Below are 19009 nucleotides of genomic sequence, written 5' to 3' on the forward strand. Positions count from 1 at the left end.
ATTTTATTTGCTTTGCTTTAAATCTCAGAGATTGTCTCTTTTTCTCTGTCCTACTGACTGCTGATTTCGATTGAGTGGGAGCTTCTTGACTTCAGGATTGTGATTCACATTGGATTGTGATGTACTTCAAAGCCTTCTGCTAAGAATGTGCTATATTTTTGCTGTTACCTTGAAATTGACCTCGTCTCAAATTAAAATTGCTTGGCTTTATGCCATTATACTAGCATCTCAGCTTGATTTCTTAGCACGTTAGGAATTTTCAAGGCTGTTTCCAGTTCTGTGATTCCCAAAACACACAGTGGAAGAGAGACTATTCAAGACATGGTTTTGCAACACAGGTCAATTTTGTGTCTTTTTGGTTTGTTTTTCTATTAATTTCTCAACCTTGCTGTCCAAATGTTCTATTTTAAATGTAACAGGTGTCATTTTCCAACTTAGAAGTCTAGATTTCTATTCATTCCATACAGTTTGATGTTAGTTGGTTTGTCTTGCTTTTTCATTTGGCCAAACTTGTATTTTAGTGCTGCCTCTGTTCCTTGACAATTTGTTCTGGGTCACTCCATTTGCCATTGGCTTTTATAAGACACTGAAAGTATTATCTGGAAGAGACCCGGGTCAGTGTTTACCCAACTACATAATAGTTTATTACCAAATAGTTTGTATTTTTGGAGGCAGAAATATTAGCTTCATTAGCCTACTTTCCTGGAAATTAAAAAGTCCTTTCTGTTGGTTCTGCAGTAAGGAAAGCCCAGACTTTCAGAAAGATAGGGAAGAAGAAGGAAGTTGAGTGCATAGTTTGATTTGGTTTGGTCTGGGTTGGGTTTTTTCCCTAAATGAAACAAGAGAAGTGCTCACTTAAAATGAAATACGCGTGGATGCAGATATGTATCTTCATGTTGGTGAACGGAGAAAAGTAGCTATGTTGTCTCATTTTTAAGAGACTGCTTAAGGATTTAAAAATCTGGGTAATTTTCTGTAGTCTGTTCTGCATTTGATATTACAAACTTTCCTTTTACCTGCTTGCTGGTAAATGTGTGTTCGTGTAGAATGACACGAGCTATCATACTCAATTGTTATGAAGTTAAATTATTGGAGCATCAACATAGTGGGATAAATATGTATTTAGGATATTCCAAACTGAAGTAAACAGTTACTTCAGTTAAGTAATGGAAGTAAACAGTTACTTAAGGACTTCAAGGGTTACATTGCAGTGCTGTTAAACAGTGGTTTCTGTACTTGGAATGGTTACTATGCTCAAAGTCTGGTTTGATACCTTTAAAGGGATCTTGATGAAAAAACAGATAAGGGAGTGAGGGCAAAAAAAATCCCTGCTTTCCAGCTGCTTTTCCTGCTATTGTAAATGTGTACACTGCCCTCCCTGCCTTCTTTGCCCCTTGCCCTTTTAGCTGAATATTAGTTAGAATTACTGTTCTAAAGGATGCTACTGCCATTGAGGAAGACTACATGGCACCAATATTATAAATGTTAATTTGAAGTTTTCCTAAAAAAATACGTCATGTAACTCTCTTACTGTGTGCGTTACCATAAAATCTGAGTGCCTACTAGGAGCACATCAGGAAATTCAATTTACATTTGGGCTATTGTTAAGCTGTCTTTTTCTATTCAACAGATAGGTCTGTGTTGAAGTATTTTGCTTTGGCAGTAAAAGTTATATGCATATAAATGCATTAAAGAAACCAGAACAAACCAGTTTAGCTTTCACTTAAGTGAAAGGTGGTTTGTGCTGGCCTTGAATCCAGGAGAAGGGAGCCTCAATCTGATCTGGAGCGTTGGTCTAAGAAGAATCTGGCTCCTGCATAATGAACTTTATCTTCATTGTAGAAAGCTGACAATGTGTGAAACTGTTGATCTTTCTTCATTTCAAAGTTGTAAATGATAACCAGATAATAAGAGTCAATTCGGGGTAATATGAGAGTCAAAGGTAAATACTGAGTTGTGGAGCTTGATTCCATATTTAGCGGAAAAGAAATAGTCTGATCTGTCAACCCTTTGTATTTGGATCTGCAATGCTGCTCTATGTAGTCTATCAGTGTTCAAGACAGAGGCTGTAGTACAAGAGTATCACAAAAGATGCAGTTTTAGAAGGTGAAGAATAATTGCAGCTGCAACTCTCTGCTAAACTTATTCTACTGAAATAATAGTTTTGTTGAGACCGAGCAAGTACTTGGTTAAATAAGTGGATCATTTGCAAGTATTTGTGTATTTGGTGGTGTAGAGCCTTGGGATACAGGTATAGTTGCACTTCACTGTTTTTTGGCTGCTGGTTCTAAAGTGTTCTAACTGCCATGGAGAATCCTTTGAAGTTTTACATCTCTGTTCTGCTAAGGTAGAGTATGGTATAATGGATCATACCAAATGCCATGAAAAAGCTTGCAGATTGCTTCACTGACTTAGAACTTTGAGTTTTGACATACCCCATTGCTTAAGAAATTCTCAGAGGAATTTGGAGTTCTTTTCAAAAAAAATCCTGATAAAATCTCCTTTTCAGGACAAGATATCTATATATTTTACATTAGTTTTTAGAGAAGAGTCTCTCAATCAGTCTGATAAATTAATGTGGAGGATATCACCACTCCCCAAAAATACAAAAGTGAGAAAATGTTGATAATTAAAACAAAAACCAAAGAACTATCAGAAGAAGCATTCAGAGTCTGTAGAGGTTACAAGAAATAGAGAGATGTAGCATTTTAGGACTCCTTCATGTATTTCAGGTAACCTTCCAGGTGTTCTTTGGAAGATCATAGATGTTTGAATGGTGGTGGGTGGTAGCAATGCCAGTCTTTCTTTTAGCATTATGATAAATATGTTGTAAGCACTTGTGTAATGTGATTGAATGTCCCTTGAGTTAGTGAGTTGGCCTTCAGTTACAGGAATGGCATTAGTTCAAAAAAGAAATCTGCTTAAAAGATATATATATATATATATATATATGTATATATATATATATATATGTCCCTTACTTTTAAATGTAATTTTTATAATTTTTTTTTTAAAAATTGTGTCTCACATGAAACTGTCAGTACCTTTAAAAGTAGGTACCTTGTGCTGAGAACTGAAGGATTGTACGGAGCTGTTTGTTTTTAATAAAACAGCTGTGTGTTTGGATGTGGATCATGTATTTAAATTAAAACATGAATGAGGAAGGCAGTTCTTGGGATTCTTCCTGGGATTTCTCTGTTGAAACAAGGATTGAATCCAGCTTTTCTGTCTTGTCCTTTGAATCACAAGGATAGCAGAGTGCATGTTGCTTTTTGGTTTTGAATATTTAACAGTAACAAAACCCAAACCAAAACAACCCCCCCAACATAATACCAAAAAACTATTTCAGCAGAAATAGTAAAGAGAATGCAATGTGTTCATTAGTGTGTGTAGGCTCCAAAATCTGAGCAGAAAAAGAAAGGGCTATATTTTATCTGTGCTGTGGGTTGTTCTTTATGTGCTACACTACCTTTCTGAGCAGTGAGTTAACCCAGGGGTACTGATCTCTTCAGTGCATTAGAGTCTAGACACCATACATGAGACCTGCAGTACTTCAGATGAGCCTTAGCTATCCACAGTGATTATTGCCCACATTCCATCAAACAATGTAAGGTATGGTAGTATCTATTTCTGTAATGTACACATGGTTTTGTAATTGCTGGAGTTACGTCAGTAATTTTAAGTGATCACTGAACTTTTGTGGGCAGTGACTATCAAATATGCTAATAAATCAAAACATTGCTAGACATGCTTAATTAAATAGTTCACTTTGCTAAACGAAAATGGTTTTTTTCAGTGGCATACACTGAGAAACTTCTACTGTTATAAAAAAACCAAAAAATCTAAAATTTCCTAACAAATCAGTTGTGATTCATTTCTTATGCTTTTTCAGAGCAATGCTTTCCCACTAAGATATAGCTTACGTACATCCATACTGGGACAGATATGCTGAACATGTCTGCTTTAAAAAAAAATCCTTACCGCACAGACTATAAATGTAAGAAGTATTTTTTATGCATATGAGAAGTGTTCAATTTGTTATAGAAACCTTTGAAAGCAGTACACAAGCACAATTTAGGGAGCAAGAGTTTAAAGAGGATTCCTGATTGTTCTGCACTCGGCATACATAATACATACACAAAAAGTTTTAAACCCAGGGAGTTTACAATCTAAAGGATGTAGAAATTGGAGAATTTTTTACTAGGCGAGTTCAGTATCAACATTACAACTGCAGAGAAGCCAGCTGCAGTTTCAAACTGTGTAATTCCCCTGTGTTGGAAAAAGAGGCCTCCAGCTCTATATATGGCTGCGTTTCAGTGTAGTAACAAAATGTGGTATCTCCAACCTGCCACTCGTGGTTTGATTTCTCAAAAGAAGGCTTTACCAAAAACACATTTCATGAATGTTTCCTTACCAGCTGTTTATGTCTTGGTGTGATTTTCTTCCATCGGAAGATGTCTGTTACCAGTTCCTGTGGTAAAGGAGCATTGACACCACACTTGCCATCATCTGCCTTCCTACAGGAGCAAGGGCAACTTGAATTAGCCAAATAGCAGAACCAGTACTTTTCCTGCCAAAGGGGTTAGTTCTATGGCCAGGAGTGGCCAAAATGTCAGAAAGATCTGTCTAGGGCTTAAATGCTGAAGATTTTGATACCCAAGAGTCCTATGAGAAAGTGTTATGTGACTTACTAGTAGGGAGGGAAAAGCTATGTTGGTGAATAGGTTAGAATGTTTAGCTGATGGTTAAACTTTGAAAATTAGTTTTCACAAAAACAGGATTTCAGAAGTTTTTTTTTCGTGGCACCATTCCTTTCTGAACTGCTGTGTTGTCCTGTGGGACTGAAAAGCACTAACTTCTTGTGTCTTAGTCGGAAAAAATTGAGGCTATTATACTATGTGGTACTTGAAGGATGTGCCATTGCAGTAATGCATTAAGACTTCAACATGAAATATCTTATTTAAAATAAAGCCACTGAAATGTTACCAATTGAAGATAAACCGAATGTTCAAGTAGTTGAAAAGATAAAAACACAGAATGCAGTTTGTGTAAATACGGAAGATGTATTTGTCTACATCATCTTTCAGACTCATTAAACAGCCGTAACTGATTTAAATACAAATTAGGAAGCTGCACATCATGTTGCAGCCGACTCATGTAGGCTGAGCTCATCAGAAACTCCTTTTGTTCCTCCATTTCCTTCCACCTTACTTTCCCTGCAGATGCCAGCAGCACTGCTTTACCCCATTTACAGGGCTCTATCGAAGCCATCACCTCTGCAAGGGTCTCTGTTATTCTTGGTTCCTTTTTTATTGTGGATCCTGCTCCTTTTTTCTCTGACCTTTGGACCTCCATATAACTCTGCGTTCCTTTGCACGTGTTGAGGACTGCGATCTACCTTCTGATTTTCCTTTTTTCCCCTATAATTCCTGCTTGTTTATCTTTGGCATTGATAGTCTAACGTTTAAATAATATAGAAAACAAGAGCATTGCAGAATGCATTGCGGAATTGGGAGGTTTTTTGCTGGAAAATACTTCGTTCCTGTCAGCTAGTTTTTAATCTATAAATAATTGCCTGGTTGGCGTATTGCATACTGCAGACTCTATGTCTCTTACATGCTTCTAACAAGTTCTAGTTTTCAACCAGAATTGACAAGGCTATTCTGATAAAACAGAACTTGACACAAGATTTTTGTAATTCCTTGAGTACTTTGGTTATTAGGTAACAGATGGTGAGTCATTGTCAAGTTAAGGGTACAAATCCTTCCTTTGCATAGGCCTGCTGTATATTTGGCTTGTTTGTGAAATATTCCACTGCAAATATTAGGAAATGTAATGAATGTATATATTTCTTTTTAGGAGCAATGGATGAACTTCATAGCCTGGACCCAAGGAGACAAGAATTGTTAGAGGCAAGATTCACAGGAGTAGTAAGTGGCAGCACTGGTAGTACTGGAAGTTGCAGCGTTGGAGCTAAAGTAAGTCCTAATAGCATTCAGATCTGCCATCTCTGAAATACTAATTTATCTCACACCATCTCATTTTCATGTGTTTTCATTTTCATGTTTCACATTGTCAATGTGATTTACTTGTAAAATAATTGGGTTGAAGGAGGCTCTCAAAAAAATCCTTGTTTGTCTGTTATTTTGCTTTGAGATGGGATTGTTTATCCTGAATCTTTCTGTAATGTGGACATTGAATTGTTCTTGAAAACACTGAAGAATGAGCTTATACAGGCTCTTTTGTGGTTTTGCTGTAGTGTACTTGTGATCAGAGATGGAAGGTTTTTCCCAGTGTTCAGGTGGAGTTGTCCCTGCTGCAGATGACCATCTACTTAGGGTTCCACTTAAAATAGACATGGGGAATCTGGTGTGACGTCTGTTTTTGAGGTTAAACTTTTTTGAAAATCAATACACATAGATAAATAAATAGTTTCAACATTTCCAGAATTTATCTTACTTTATTGTAGACTTCTTGTCCTTTAGTATCTAAGCCAGGATGCAACACTTGATGAAGAACCTTATGAACACTCAATAATTACCTTCCATATATTGTATATTTCTCTTCAGTTAATACATGCGCAAAATAATTTTGTCTTTGTTGCGTATTCTGTTCAAGTTACTAGCTTCAGCTTCCAAGACTGATTTCTGCAATACTACTGCCTAGCCAGAAGTACTCCATTTTTGTATTTGTGCATTTGAATATTCTCCATCAAGTATAGTACTTGATAAACTGATATTATGATGGTATAATACTAATTTTTAAGGTGTGTTTCCCTCATGACTGAATTTGCAGTGTCCTTATGTTTTAAGTACTTCACACAAACATGTAGCTTCCTGTGCTGTATTTTAGTTACCAGTGTAGATTACAGAACAAAGAACTTCATGATAGCAGACATTGATGAAATTTCTGAAGACGTGTCATGTATCAATGACTATTAACAAACTATACAGAACTGAAATTATTTTATAGTGATCTTGCATCATATCTTAATTTGCTTTGGAGAGTGACATGAAGGTAACTGTCACAAAGCTGTAAAAAGGTGACCTACTTGTCCATTTAAACCAAAGAAGTGAGTTAAATAGCCAGGGCAAGAAATGAGGTTGGATTGACACAGCGACGTTGATGCACTGTTTAATTGCCTTCTCATTATGACTGCAAAATTGTATGTTTGCTATATCTTATGCTTAGAACTAGAAACACAGTAATTCTGGCCTGTCTTATTTATTCCTTGGGTTATCTAGTACTGCTTACTCCCCTAATTAACTAACTTACTTTAATAGCTCAGGTAGTTGCTTATAAATCAAATTACTATTTATCCTTTTTTATTGCTAGATCTGTAGTTCTGCCTTCATTTAGCTTTTACTTTTTGATGCAGCTGTTTAGGTCCCTTGCTTTGTTGCAAATTTTGCCTCATAATCTGTCTACTGCTGCATGTGTAATACATTTTTTAAAAGCATTATTGTGTTTATTGGGGTTCCTCTTCTTTGAATTTTGGTTCCCTGTGAGTCAATGCTTACCATTTCCATAAATCAGTTGAAGTCTTTTTCTTCTTGTCTGTTAGCCAAATTACATTCCACTTTCACATTCTCAGTTTGTTCTTCCAAGTTATCCAGAAAAAGAAATTTAAAATAACTAATTTCCTTTTTCACTCTGCCATGGAAAAAATACATTTCTTGTCCGTGATGCATTCCAAGATTTGTATCTCATCCAGTTTTTCCAAATGGATATCTAGGTGCTTTTTGAATACTGTCAAATGCTTTGATAAATATTTGCAGAAGACGCTATTACCACTGTTTTCTTATAGATGCAGATCATCATCTAAGACATTGTTGTTCTTACCTTCTAGTCCTGTGATTTGTTACACGATCTGTAAAAATACATTAAAATAGTTTTGGTTTATTTCTTTTATTTGTGACCATTCAGCATATACATGCAGATAATGTGAAGTGTAGTAGCTGATCTGGGCTGTGTTTGGGAAAAAATGCTTTTTAAAAATATAGTCTGTTGTTTTGGTGGGGGATGTTCAGACAAAAGCAATGGAAATTCAGAATTTACTATGCCTTATCAAAATATCCACCTGTCAAACTTCTTATCCCCCATTCAAGTCACAAATGCTCTACAGTTAATCAGTTTTTCCATGAGAGCATGAGATGACTGTTACTTGTAACTGTGAGTAATAATAGTGGGCCATGTTTTATAATTACATGTATAATGTGAGTATTTTATTTGTCTTGGTAGGCCTCAACAAATAACGAGAGTTCAAATCACAGCTTTGGAAGCTTGGGATCTTTAAGTGATAAAGAATCAGAGGTAAGTGTATGGGCAGATTCATTATTACCTTAGAATTTTAATGCTAACAAGTAATATTTTTTTTAATTCTACTTTGATGCCTTATTTTGTACAGAAGTTTTTAAAGTAAAATGCAGACTACTCAGATAGACAGAAAGGAGCATAAATTACTGAAAGGCACTATATCTTGGAAGAGGAACCGTGACTGGATGAAGTCCGTTCATTTGGATTTTCGGTCATGAAACTAGCTGTTTCTGCTTCTCTGTTATCTAAGCAGTCATGGTCTGAGGATGCATACAGCTTTTGGAGCTGAAAATGCTTACATAGTTTGCTGTCTTTTGTTTCATAAATAAGTGTTTCATCAGCACTGATAACTTTGACTGATCTTTGGATGAATCCTTGAAAATACTCTAGAAACTAGTTTACTATGTTTTCTTTTCAAGTACGGATTTACGCCAATGACAGACATCCTTAGTAGCTGTCATCTTTATTTGTAAAAGCTGCAGTTGTCACTGTTTATTTTCTTTCCTAAATCCAGTTTGTAATCCAAAAAAAAGGATTAATACTTTTATTAGGTTTAAATGTGCAGAGCTCAGACTTCCCTTAAGTAGAATATTTTCCTCTTAGTGATGAGCATTGATATAGTTGCATTAATACTACAGCTCTCAGAATTTACCTATTTTGGGGTTGGTGAATCCCTCTGACAGTTTTGCCTCTGTGTGTCACAGATTGTTTGGATAAGATTATACCGTTTGTAACCAAGAGTGGATTTCTAGCCTAGGCTAGACCCTGTGTGACAGTGTGTCATGCTGGAGAGATGGTTATTTGGAATGTGCTGTTGGTGGTATTTTCACATGTCAGAGCTTTACTTGGGGTCCTAATTTTTCATTTGCTCAGTTACTACAAAACACTTTTTTACTGGGCTGCCAGCAAGTGAATTTAATTGGTTCCCAAAGCTGATACCTTGTAAATAAAAGTTCTGTATGTTGTTTTTCTTGTTGAAAAAAGCTCTGCTGTGTTTTTCTTCCCCTCACCTTTCCCAGCTGGATTATGCATCCAACTGCATAGACTTAACCATAAGATTCTGTCTGCCTGTTGTTTTTATTCATGGCTTTTCCTAGAAATACTCTGGGTAGTGATGCAGTTCCGATGTAGGTGTGGGAATGGAAATGTGCTGCTGTAGCCTGAAGGTTATGATGCATTATAACAATTCCTTGTCAAAAAAACATGTCTGTGAGTAGTTGAGTGATCACAGAACACTGGCTATACCTGTAATAAGTTTGTGGTGTAAGAAAATGTTATTCTACAGTTCAATACATGAGATACAGAGACAAAGCTTTTCCAAGGCATTTGAGTTTGAAAGTCTGCACAGTGTTTTTAATCTCAAGCCATGCTTCTGGGTAAGGATAATATTTTGTCTTTTAAATATTCTAAGACTTGTATTCTAAAATAGAAACTGGCTTCTTTTTCAAAAATGTCCCTGCACACAAATCCAGTGTGCTCCATTGCACAGTGAAAGATGAGTCTTAATGATGCTGAGTAGTGACATACATTTTTTCGACTCTTTTTCAGAAGTTGTTACTTGTATTCACTTAAATTATAGTTGTTATAACAAGTATGTTAATCAATTTTTACAGTTCTTAAAATTACATCTGGTTACTTACATGCTAAAGTACCATAAAAAGTAAGCTGTAGATCTTAGTATTGCAAACAGGTTGTGGGATTGTTTTGTTGTGTTGGTTTTTGTTTGTTTTAATAGAATGACCTTGAAGGTTTCATAGTACTAGTGATGGTAGTGTGGAAATAAGACTTGCTTATTGGGGAAGCAGTGCCATCATTTGATGTTGGAAGAGCACTGTTGTATTACAGTAGGTCATGGAAGAAAAAAAAAAAGTAGATATGCAAATCTCAGAATCATTCTAGCAAGACTGTCAATTTCTGAACAAACCCTGATGTGTTCATGTCATTACTCTATGCTTTCATCATGAAGTGGCACATTAAATCTGTGAATGTGAAGAGAAAACTCAGGGGAAGCACAGTGAAATTGAGGGGTAAACTAGGATCAAGACCAAGATGTACGAGGCTTTGCTACTATGCCGAGCTGTGTGTGACTTCCATGTAACTTTAGAGTCTAGCATTGATTAACCTTTAAACTATTTTATCTTGCTTATGAAATAGTAAGATTTTAATCTAAATCTTCGCTATACGTAAATACTTTGGCAGCTACAGAAAGTAGCTTCAGTCTTCATTTATCAGGGAGATACTCCCCAGCCCCATTAGTCTTCAGTTTCTTGTAATTCATATGACTCCATTCATTAAGAAGGATTTTGGAGTACATTTTCTAGTGATTGATGTTTGCTGTACATTATCATGCGAATTTTGTGCTTAGAAAAGGGGAACATGACCTTGTTGAGTAACCTCATTAATAACCTCATTAGTGTGCTAGTACTTTCTAGTTTGGAAGGTTAAATTAAACACTGAAAGAAATCAGAAGAGCTTAAGGAAATAGACATTTATGAATTACTTGAATTTTAAAACTATAAACCTCTTTAAATGGCTGGTTTTTAAATACAGGCCATAGCAGCTGGAAACTAGTTTTAGTGTGGGAAATCTTACATATTTTGTCATTAATTAGCTTTTAAACTTCTTTTTTTTTTTTTTTTCTTACTACATTAGAATGTAGCTGCAAAATTAAAAGTTGGAAAATAAGAATAACTTGAAAATGCTTGATTAATTAGTTTCAATTTAGTTTGTGGAAAGGAAACTTAATGTTACCTATTTACCTTGCAATAATTCCAAATTATTTAAGTAAAATTTCTAAACTAAGCTTTCTGCTTTTAGAATCAATAGTTTTGAGGTAATTCCATTTCCAGGAGTCTTTGTTGTATACTTTGCTAATGTATGATAGCGCTGTAAAAGATGCAGATATCAGTTCAATGAGTTTATTATAAAATAAAATATATTTAATTTAAACTTAATTTATAGCCTGATAATACAACATTTACACTTGTAAAACCTACAGTTATCTTTATGAAGCTACACACAGAGTCAAAACACCAAAAATACATGGTATAGGTAAGGAAGACCTTTCTTGTCCTGCTGGTTCTTATAGACCAATAATTTTCTAGGCATCAAAGGTAGCTTAAAGTGGTTCTTGCCAACATAAATACTGTTGGGTATTTGTAGTAAATTTATATTTCAGCATATCCACAAGAAGATTTTGGAATTGAAACGTCCTTGAAATGATTTTACTGATGGTTGAAATTAGAATGTTGATAAAATTTTCTGTGTTAAGAAAGTATACTTGGAGCACCAAAAGACAGATACAATAAAATGATAAAATTATGGTATCATGAAATAGTGAAGCATCTTGTCTCAGATTTAGTCTGAACCATTAAGGATCTTTGGTTTACTGGTAAAATAGTTCAGTTAATGTCTCCTATGCTTTCTCCAGTGTGTGGGGCACCATGAAGAATACCCATTCACAAAGCTGCAATATGCTGAACAAAAGCAGCTTTTATTATTTAATTTGAATTGGGGAGACTAACTGGTTTGAATCCTCAGATCAAACAGGAGCAAATATAATTTAGAGATGCTTCTGATCACAGCCCTTTCTTGATATCTGTTTCATACACGGTGGTTGTAATTTCTAGGCAACTGTATAGAATAATTTATTCCAGGTATGTTAACAGATCTGTATTTTTTCACTTGCTTTTCTTTCTTTTTCTTGAGATAAAAGTATATAGGGAGGATGACAATTTTTAAGTGGATAGATATTAACATTTTGAGTAATTTTTGCTCTCTACTTTTTCCTGTTTTACTTTCTTTTTAATTCTCAGCGGATTCTAGAAATCTATATGGTTTTTATTAGCCTGAAAATACCTTTTGCACTTATGAAAAAGTGCAACATTACTGGCTTCCTATTGGACTTTGTGTTTATGGTACAGTGGTGTGTAGGAAACACCATCAAGAATCAGATGATTTCACTTAAGTATTAAGCTTTAAATCACCCACACTAAAATAGAGATCTCGGGAAAATATAGGCATAAATGAAGCAAAAATGGGTGTCCATAACCCTGGGAATGAATTGAAAATGAGTAATTGCTTAACAATTAATATGTGAAATTGCCTTTTGGGAAATAATTTTAAGAATTACTTCTCACTTTCTTAACTACATCTTCTAGCTTGTACCTGACTGACCAAAGATCATATTATCTGGTTTAAATATGATCTGAAATTAAATCCCTGCTGAATTGTGAAATCATGTTTTATGGATGAGGATTTAAATTTATTTCACAATAATACAGCAATAATACAAATAAATAGAGCTTATGTTCCATCATGTTATCTTTGTTGTCTGTAGACTCCAGAGAAGAAACAGTCAGAACCTTCCAGAGGAAGAAAAAGAAAAGCAGACACTCAGAGTGAAAGCAGCCAAGGTAAATTAAAATGTAAATTGACTATGTAGTGATTGCATGTAACAATTTTGACTGTTAGCCTTAAAAATTCTGTATTTTTGCTTACATAAGATGGGTGTTACGTTTTGGATAGCAAATTAAGTATTCTTCTCACCCTCCCATTTGTCACTGTGAGGGATGGGCAAGTAAAACATGAACTGGCCTGGCAATTACCCAAAAGAATCATGAGCTACTGCATGTGTAACTCGCAGCTATGATACAACTTTGTAATCTTTTTAGGAATTATAGCAATTCTTCTCATGCAAAATACCTTGTGGTTTGTATTTCTTTTCAGTGGATAAGGGGAAAAAGGGGTTACTGATTACAATATCTGATGCTTGTTTTACAGGTATAAATAAAAATTGAATTTTTTTCTTCCTTTTCTGTGGAAGATTGTTGTAGTCTAGAGGGGTAGGGAAATCATGATGAGACTGATTTCTAATTTAATATTTACAAAGTTTAGTTTTTGTCATTCCTCTCTTTAGTATGACTTTTGGGTGAGGACTGGTGGAAATTTTACGTCAAGACAAAAATTCATCAGAAGGGGAGCGGAAATAGTTCTGATAACATCTATATCAGCTTTATTTATCATTCTAACAGAACTAGAAAATATCACTTCAGATATAAAACAATGGACTCCATATCTGGAAGTCTTCGTGATGCAGCATGCTATTAGTAGAAGAATCATGTTGTTTGATTAAAATTAATTTTTTCCTAAGTGTTACTTCATAGACACCTGCTTTGTTCAAAGAACCTGAATGAAATTTCCTCTTTTAATTGTTTTAGTAGCTTATCCTTCCTGTTACTAATGAGTGTTGAAATTAGAGATGATGGAAATTTTGGGGGACTTTTTAATATAGAAAACATTATTATAATGTCTTACAATCACTGTTTTACTGTCAGCAGCAGTAAAACTGAGTAGTCTGCACTACAATATTCTCAAGCAACTGGCCTAAGAAACTGCACCCTCCTGGAGTGGTACAGTACAGTTGAAGCAAAAACTCTATTGTATTGGAAAAAAGAAACAAGAAATCAATCTCTTGTCTATTGCATACCCAGGATATTGACTTTGCAATATGTAAATTAATCCATAAATGTTGAAGAAAAGGATTGTTTAGAGCACAGAAGTAACTGGAAAGTGGTATAAATCAGTGTAAATCTATTCATAATTGGCTGTGCCAAAATAATTTGACATATTTCTTCAGTGCAGTTCTGTAACATGACATCAAATAGGTTTTTCTATACTGAAAAGGAATGCAGCCTGTCTCATTTATCTGCATGAAAGCAAATTTGATAAAGTGATATATGAGAATTAAGCATGAGGACAGAAATCACTAGCAGAATTACAGAGTAGGTAAAGAATTGGCTAGAGGGAAGTAGCAGCAATATATATGTACAGTGACTGGGTAACTACTGGAGAAGTTAGCTGGGTGCTGTTCTAGGTCTTGGAAATATTTTATCTAAATATTTCTGTTAAAAGTCTTGACACAAAAAGGGCTGCCAAATGTTTCTGGTGTTTTGTGTTACTTCTTAGTGACACAGCATTTTATGCAGCAGTGTCAGTACAGAGGTATATTGAACTAGAGAGAATTCATCAGGGCTGAAGCAATAGAAAAGCTTGAAAATCTTTGCTAAAAAGGAGAAATTTAATTTATGGATCTATGGATAATGATCTAATGTGCTGCAAAAATTTCTTTCTCTAAAGTAAAAGGCTTTGAACAATAGTTCATTTGCAAGATGTCTCTTAAGAGGTTGTCTGACTTCCACAGGAGAAAAACCCAGTCTTAAGATTTATTGGTTATCTTAGAGCCAAACAGAAGAAAACATTTGTGCATTCATTGGATAAGGTATAGGTGCAATCTCTGGAATGCCACATATATGGGTCAGGTCTTCCTGTTGAAGAAATACAATTCCTGTTAGTTCTTCTGAAGTCTCAATCTGTTTAAGATACATTCTAATCTCATTCTCTGGTGTTTTATTTCCCTAGTTAACACTGTAAGTTACCCAATTCATAATCAGGTTAAGAGGACTGGAAATACTTGTCATTCTCTTTGCCCTCACTGTTACTGCACCTAGGAGAATCCTTAGGCAGAATATTTGGGCATAATAACTCACCAGGAGTATATATTGTGAGTAGACTTGGTTAATTTGATACTTTGAGATAGTGTTTGAAAAGGGGAGGGACTTAGAGCTAAAGGTTTGATCTGTAGGCTGAGAGATGAGTTTCCTGTTATCTAGAAGAGGTCTAGGGTTTCTGTAAAGTCTATTCTAAACTGGTTTAGGAATTGAGGATGACTTAATATCTGATTTCTCAATGAATGGAATATGCAAATCACTTTGTTTTGGCAATCCCTTAATTACCTATGTAGGGACATCATGTATTACCACATCAAAGAAAACCAAGTGGTTAACAAGTGGTAAGATTTTGCTATAATTATTTTATACGTAAAAATGTAGGACACCTCCACAAGTAATTTATTTAACCAGTTCTAATATATTACTGTATTTATTGCAGGAAAAAATATTGGGGGACGTGGTCACAAGATAAGTGACTACTTTGAGGTAAGAATTTTGTAAAAATAGATGTTGGTTTTAAAATTTTCTTTTAAAATATCCTTTTAGTGTTTTTTTGGATGCTACAACATACTTGGTTGTAATGGACAGGCCTCTTGAGAGGTTACTTCTTTTTACTTTGTTAGCTTCTAAGTATGAAACCTTGAAGTAGAGATGGCAGTCATCTCTTGATGGAGCCTGAACTAAAATACAAAACCCGTTATCTTTCTCATTGTTCTTTAAACAGCTGAAGGCTGCACTAATAAAAGTAATGCAATCTGATTTACAAGTTCTGTGTACAGACGAGCTGAGGAATGTACTGTAAACATTCAGTAGATGTATAATGTATTTTGAGAAGACTGACTGATTGGAGGTCTGTATGTGCTCTACAGTACCAAGGTGGAAACGGCTCGAGTCCAGTGCGAGGTGTACCTCCTGCAATCCGCTCTCCTCAGAATTCACATTCCGCTCCTTCTTCTGTAAGTCTGGGAACTTCATCACTGCTGGAGATAGTTTTACAGTCTAAAAATAGCAAAATTGAAAATAATCTCTATTCAAGGGGAGAGTTTTCAAAGGAATGAGTCCTGTGAAAGATTTTATTCTTCCAACAGGAAAAGGAAAAAATCAAATTAGGTATTAAAACTAAATTTTTCTATTAACACTGGATTATTTTTTCCTTACACTTTTTTTAAATACAAAGTAGTTATGTAAAGTGTTGAATAAATGTTAAAATGTAATGGCATCTATTCATAGGCCTCACACAGAAGAGGAAGGGTTTTTTGTTACTTATAAGGAAACTTGGATGCCTAGCTGGGGACTTCAAAAGCTCAGTTTGCGATAAATCATAATTTTTTTTCAATAATTGATCCCTAATCTGCCTTTAAAATTCTCTTTGTTGGTCATGCTAATTCATTTTTTTCCTTCTCATAAGCACAGTTTCAGTGCTCAGCATACCAACATGTTGTTCTAAATGGCCAAACAAATTTTGCCAGTTACAGAAAAGATTTGTTTTCTCTGATAGCAGACCTCAGCTTTTATTCCATGTGCTTTCAATTTCAGGCATCCTCTTGGTCTTGCCAACAATATGGAGTGTAATACAGATTTTGGAATTTGGCTTGAAAAAGGTCTCATTCACACAGACTAGGTTCATTAACAGGATTTGTGTTCTGATCTGCATTAGCTTCCCCTCTCTGGTTCTCCCATGAGAACTAAACACTCCAAAAATAACTCACGTTATTCTTGATTTGTGAAAGCTTAGAATCAGAAAAATAAGTCTTTGTAAGACTGACATCACCTTATGTCAGTCTTGTATTGTCTTAAATCTTTTAGTCTGTTTCCCAAAAGTGACAATCTTAGTTTTCTCAGAGAATATATTGCATCTTTCCTGAACTGCAAGTGATATGTAATGCCATACTGATAGCTCTCAATGCAGTGCTCTAAGTAGTAGCTTGTGTAAAGATACCTTGTTTCTCTGTTCTTTGAGATGTTCCTGCCAAGAGTTGTACCAAGGCTATGCTCATAATTAAATATTACAGTTGTATCTAAGATATTTTGCTTTCATGCCTTTCAGGTTCGACAGAATAGTCCTTCTCCTACTTCATTAGCTTTTGGGGACCACCCTCTCACACAACCAAAGCAGTTATCTATTAAAATTACTCAGGTAACTTTTTCAGTAGATCACATTAGAATGCAAGGAAAAAGTAGTTATGTTTATTTCTTTGTCTTTTAACTTCTTTTAAACGCTTAAAGACTTTGAAAAGCTTTGCTTTTTAAAATTGCCAAAGCAGTTTTCTATTAAGTCCAGCAGCTCATAATTTAAATATCTCTGGTGAGTTTTATATTCTGCACTTGCTCAGCTCCCAGTATTGCACTTCATGGATATACATAGATGACCGTGTCACGTATGTATATGGTAGATTTTTGCTCAAGAATTTAGCTGTTGTGTGATTTTAGAATTAGAGGCTGCTTTTTGAGGCAGCATTTGAATTGACAGCTGCCATTGTCATACTGTATTTAAAATCCAGCATTGAAGAGGAGAAATGAGATGGATGAGATGGCAATCAAAATGATCAACACACAATTCTGATGGGACTTCTAAAAGCTGAAATCAACTGTTTCGTTCTCTCTGCCTTTTCTGACATGATCTGTCTTTCTGACATTAGTCAGAAAAAGGTTGCTTCACCTGTGGACCAATACAGAGAAATTAATTAGTTGACATTTACATTCTTTCCCTGTTTGTGTTTTTATGAACAGTAACTTCTCAGTTGGTGATGAAATCTTTTAATAGTGTTAATGGTTTGTCCCAGCTGTTCACAGTTGTCCTCATGAAAAGGGAAAGTGATTTTGAATAAGTACTTTTCATGACACTTTGAAATACCTGAAAATAAGATTTACTGTCTTGTTGTTGAATGTTTTAAAGTAGTTTATTTCTCTGCCTAACAAGCATAAGAATAATGCTGTAGTTGTAAAAGGAAAGGATAAATATTTCAAAATGTTCTTTTTAGACTGATCTCACAATGCTGAAATTAGCTGCACTAGAAAGTAATAAAAATCAAGACTTGGAAAAGAAAGAAGGTCGTATAGATGACTTACTCAGGGTAAGTGTTGGACATGGGGTAGAGGTATTTATTCAGAACAGTAGACTGAATATGAGGACAATGTTTTTAGATTTTAAAAAAAATTACTTAAATAAAAGGGTATAATAAGTTTTTAATTTTTTAAATTTTTTTTAAAAAAATCTAAGAAGTCTATAAAATGAAATGTCTAATGAAATGTTCTTCAGCTTCTGTGGTACAACTTGTTAATGATGCAGTATGTTTATAGACTTCAGAAGGTTTAAAGAAAACTGATGCTGTTTGCAGGCAGCTGATTAATTCCTTAAATTCATATTATAATTCACCTAATGGGTGGTTTTGGGGGTGTTTTTTTGGTTCTAATTGTGAGTGGCCATTATCTGTGGAACTACTATTTGGCATTTTTAGAATGGAGACAGAATATGTGACAGAAATAATTACAGGCAATGAATAACCTCTTTCAGTAAGCAAACTCTGCTATACTGTGCTAAGACCTGTTTTCAGAAAAAAAAAATCTTTAGGCTTATGCTCTTGAAGGAAGAACTGGAGAGGAGATATACAGAAATATGAAACAAACCTGTATTCACAAGTTGTAGTCTGTTTAGTGTTTGTATGTGTACGTAGATATGTACAATGCCTAAAAATATCAACCCATGCAATCATGTACTATGAAATTGTATATGTAGATTGTTTTAACACATGTTCAACAGTATGGGATAGACAACCCTAAACTATTTTTTTTTAATTTTAATCAAAACTATATTGTGGGATTTTTAAGGCAGTAAGTTAAATATAATTGGAACACAGGGAATTTGTTAAACTTCCTACTCAGATCATTGAAACTTTTATCATTGTGAAATTTTTGCTTTCTTTTAAATTGAAGATGTTAGGATTCACATGCCTTCAGAAATCATATATAAAGATCTGAATTTATATAATTCATAATTATAGATATAATCTGAATTTATATAGAAATCATATATAAAGATGCTAAAATTTAAACTTCCAGTTTGAATGTAAGTGGAGCCCTCACTGGAGAGCTGAACCTGAGATTGGTACAGAGCTTTTATATAGTCTCATTATGCTGAATGCTCTGTAATACAGAATGCAGGAAAATGTAAAGGAAATAAAAAA

The 19009-nt window shown here is 34.7% G+C and overlaps 1 protein-coding gene across 11 annotated transcripts in view; it reads left to right on the forward strand.

Moving 5' to 3' along the window:
* The window catches only part of TLK1 (tousled like kinase 1), a 67117-nt gene that overhangs the window by 20134 nt on the left and 27974 nt on the right, over positions 1-19009 (forward strand). For all 11 annotated transcript variants that reach the window (XM_086896868.1, XM_086896866.1, XM_086896867.1 and 8 more), the window contains 7 exons: positions 5860-5978; positions 8242-8313; positions 12656-12731; positions 15265-15311; positions 15695-15781; positions 16873-16962; positions 17807-17899. In XM_086896868.1, the coding sequence (XP_086752994.1) occupies positions 5865-5978; positions 8242-8313; positions 12656-12731; positions 15265-15311; positions 15695-15781; positions 16873-16962; positions 17807-17899 (579 nt within the window). In that variant the 5' untranslated portion in view covers positions 5860-5864. The remainder of the gene's footprint in view (positions 1-5859; positions 5979-8241; positions 8314-12655; positions 12732-15264; positions 15312-15694; positions 15782-16872; positions 16963-17806; positions 17900-19009) is intronic.

The sequence above is a fragment of the Cyanistes caeruleus genome, chromosome 7 (assembly GCF_971803275.1).
Source record: "Cyanistes caeruleus chromosome 7, bCyaCae1.hap1.1, whole genome shotgun sequence".
Lineage (NCBI taxonomy): Eukaryota > Metazoa > Chordata > Aves > Passeriformes > Paridae > Cyanistes > Cyanistes caeruleus.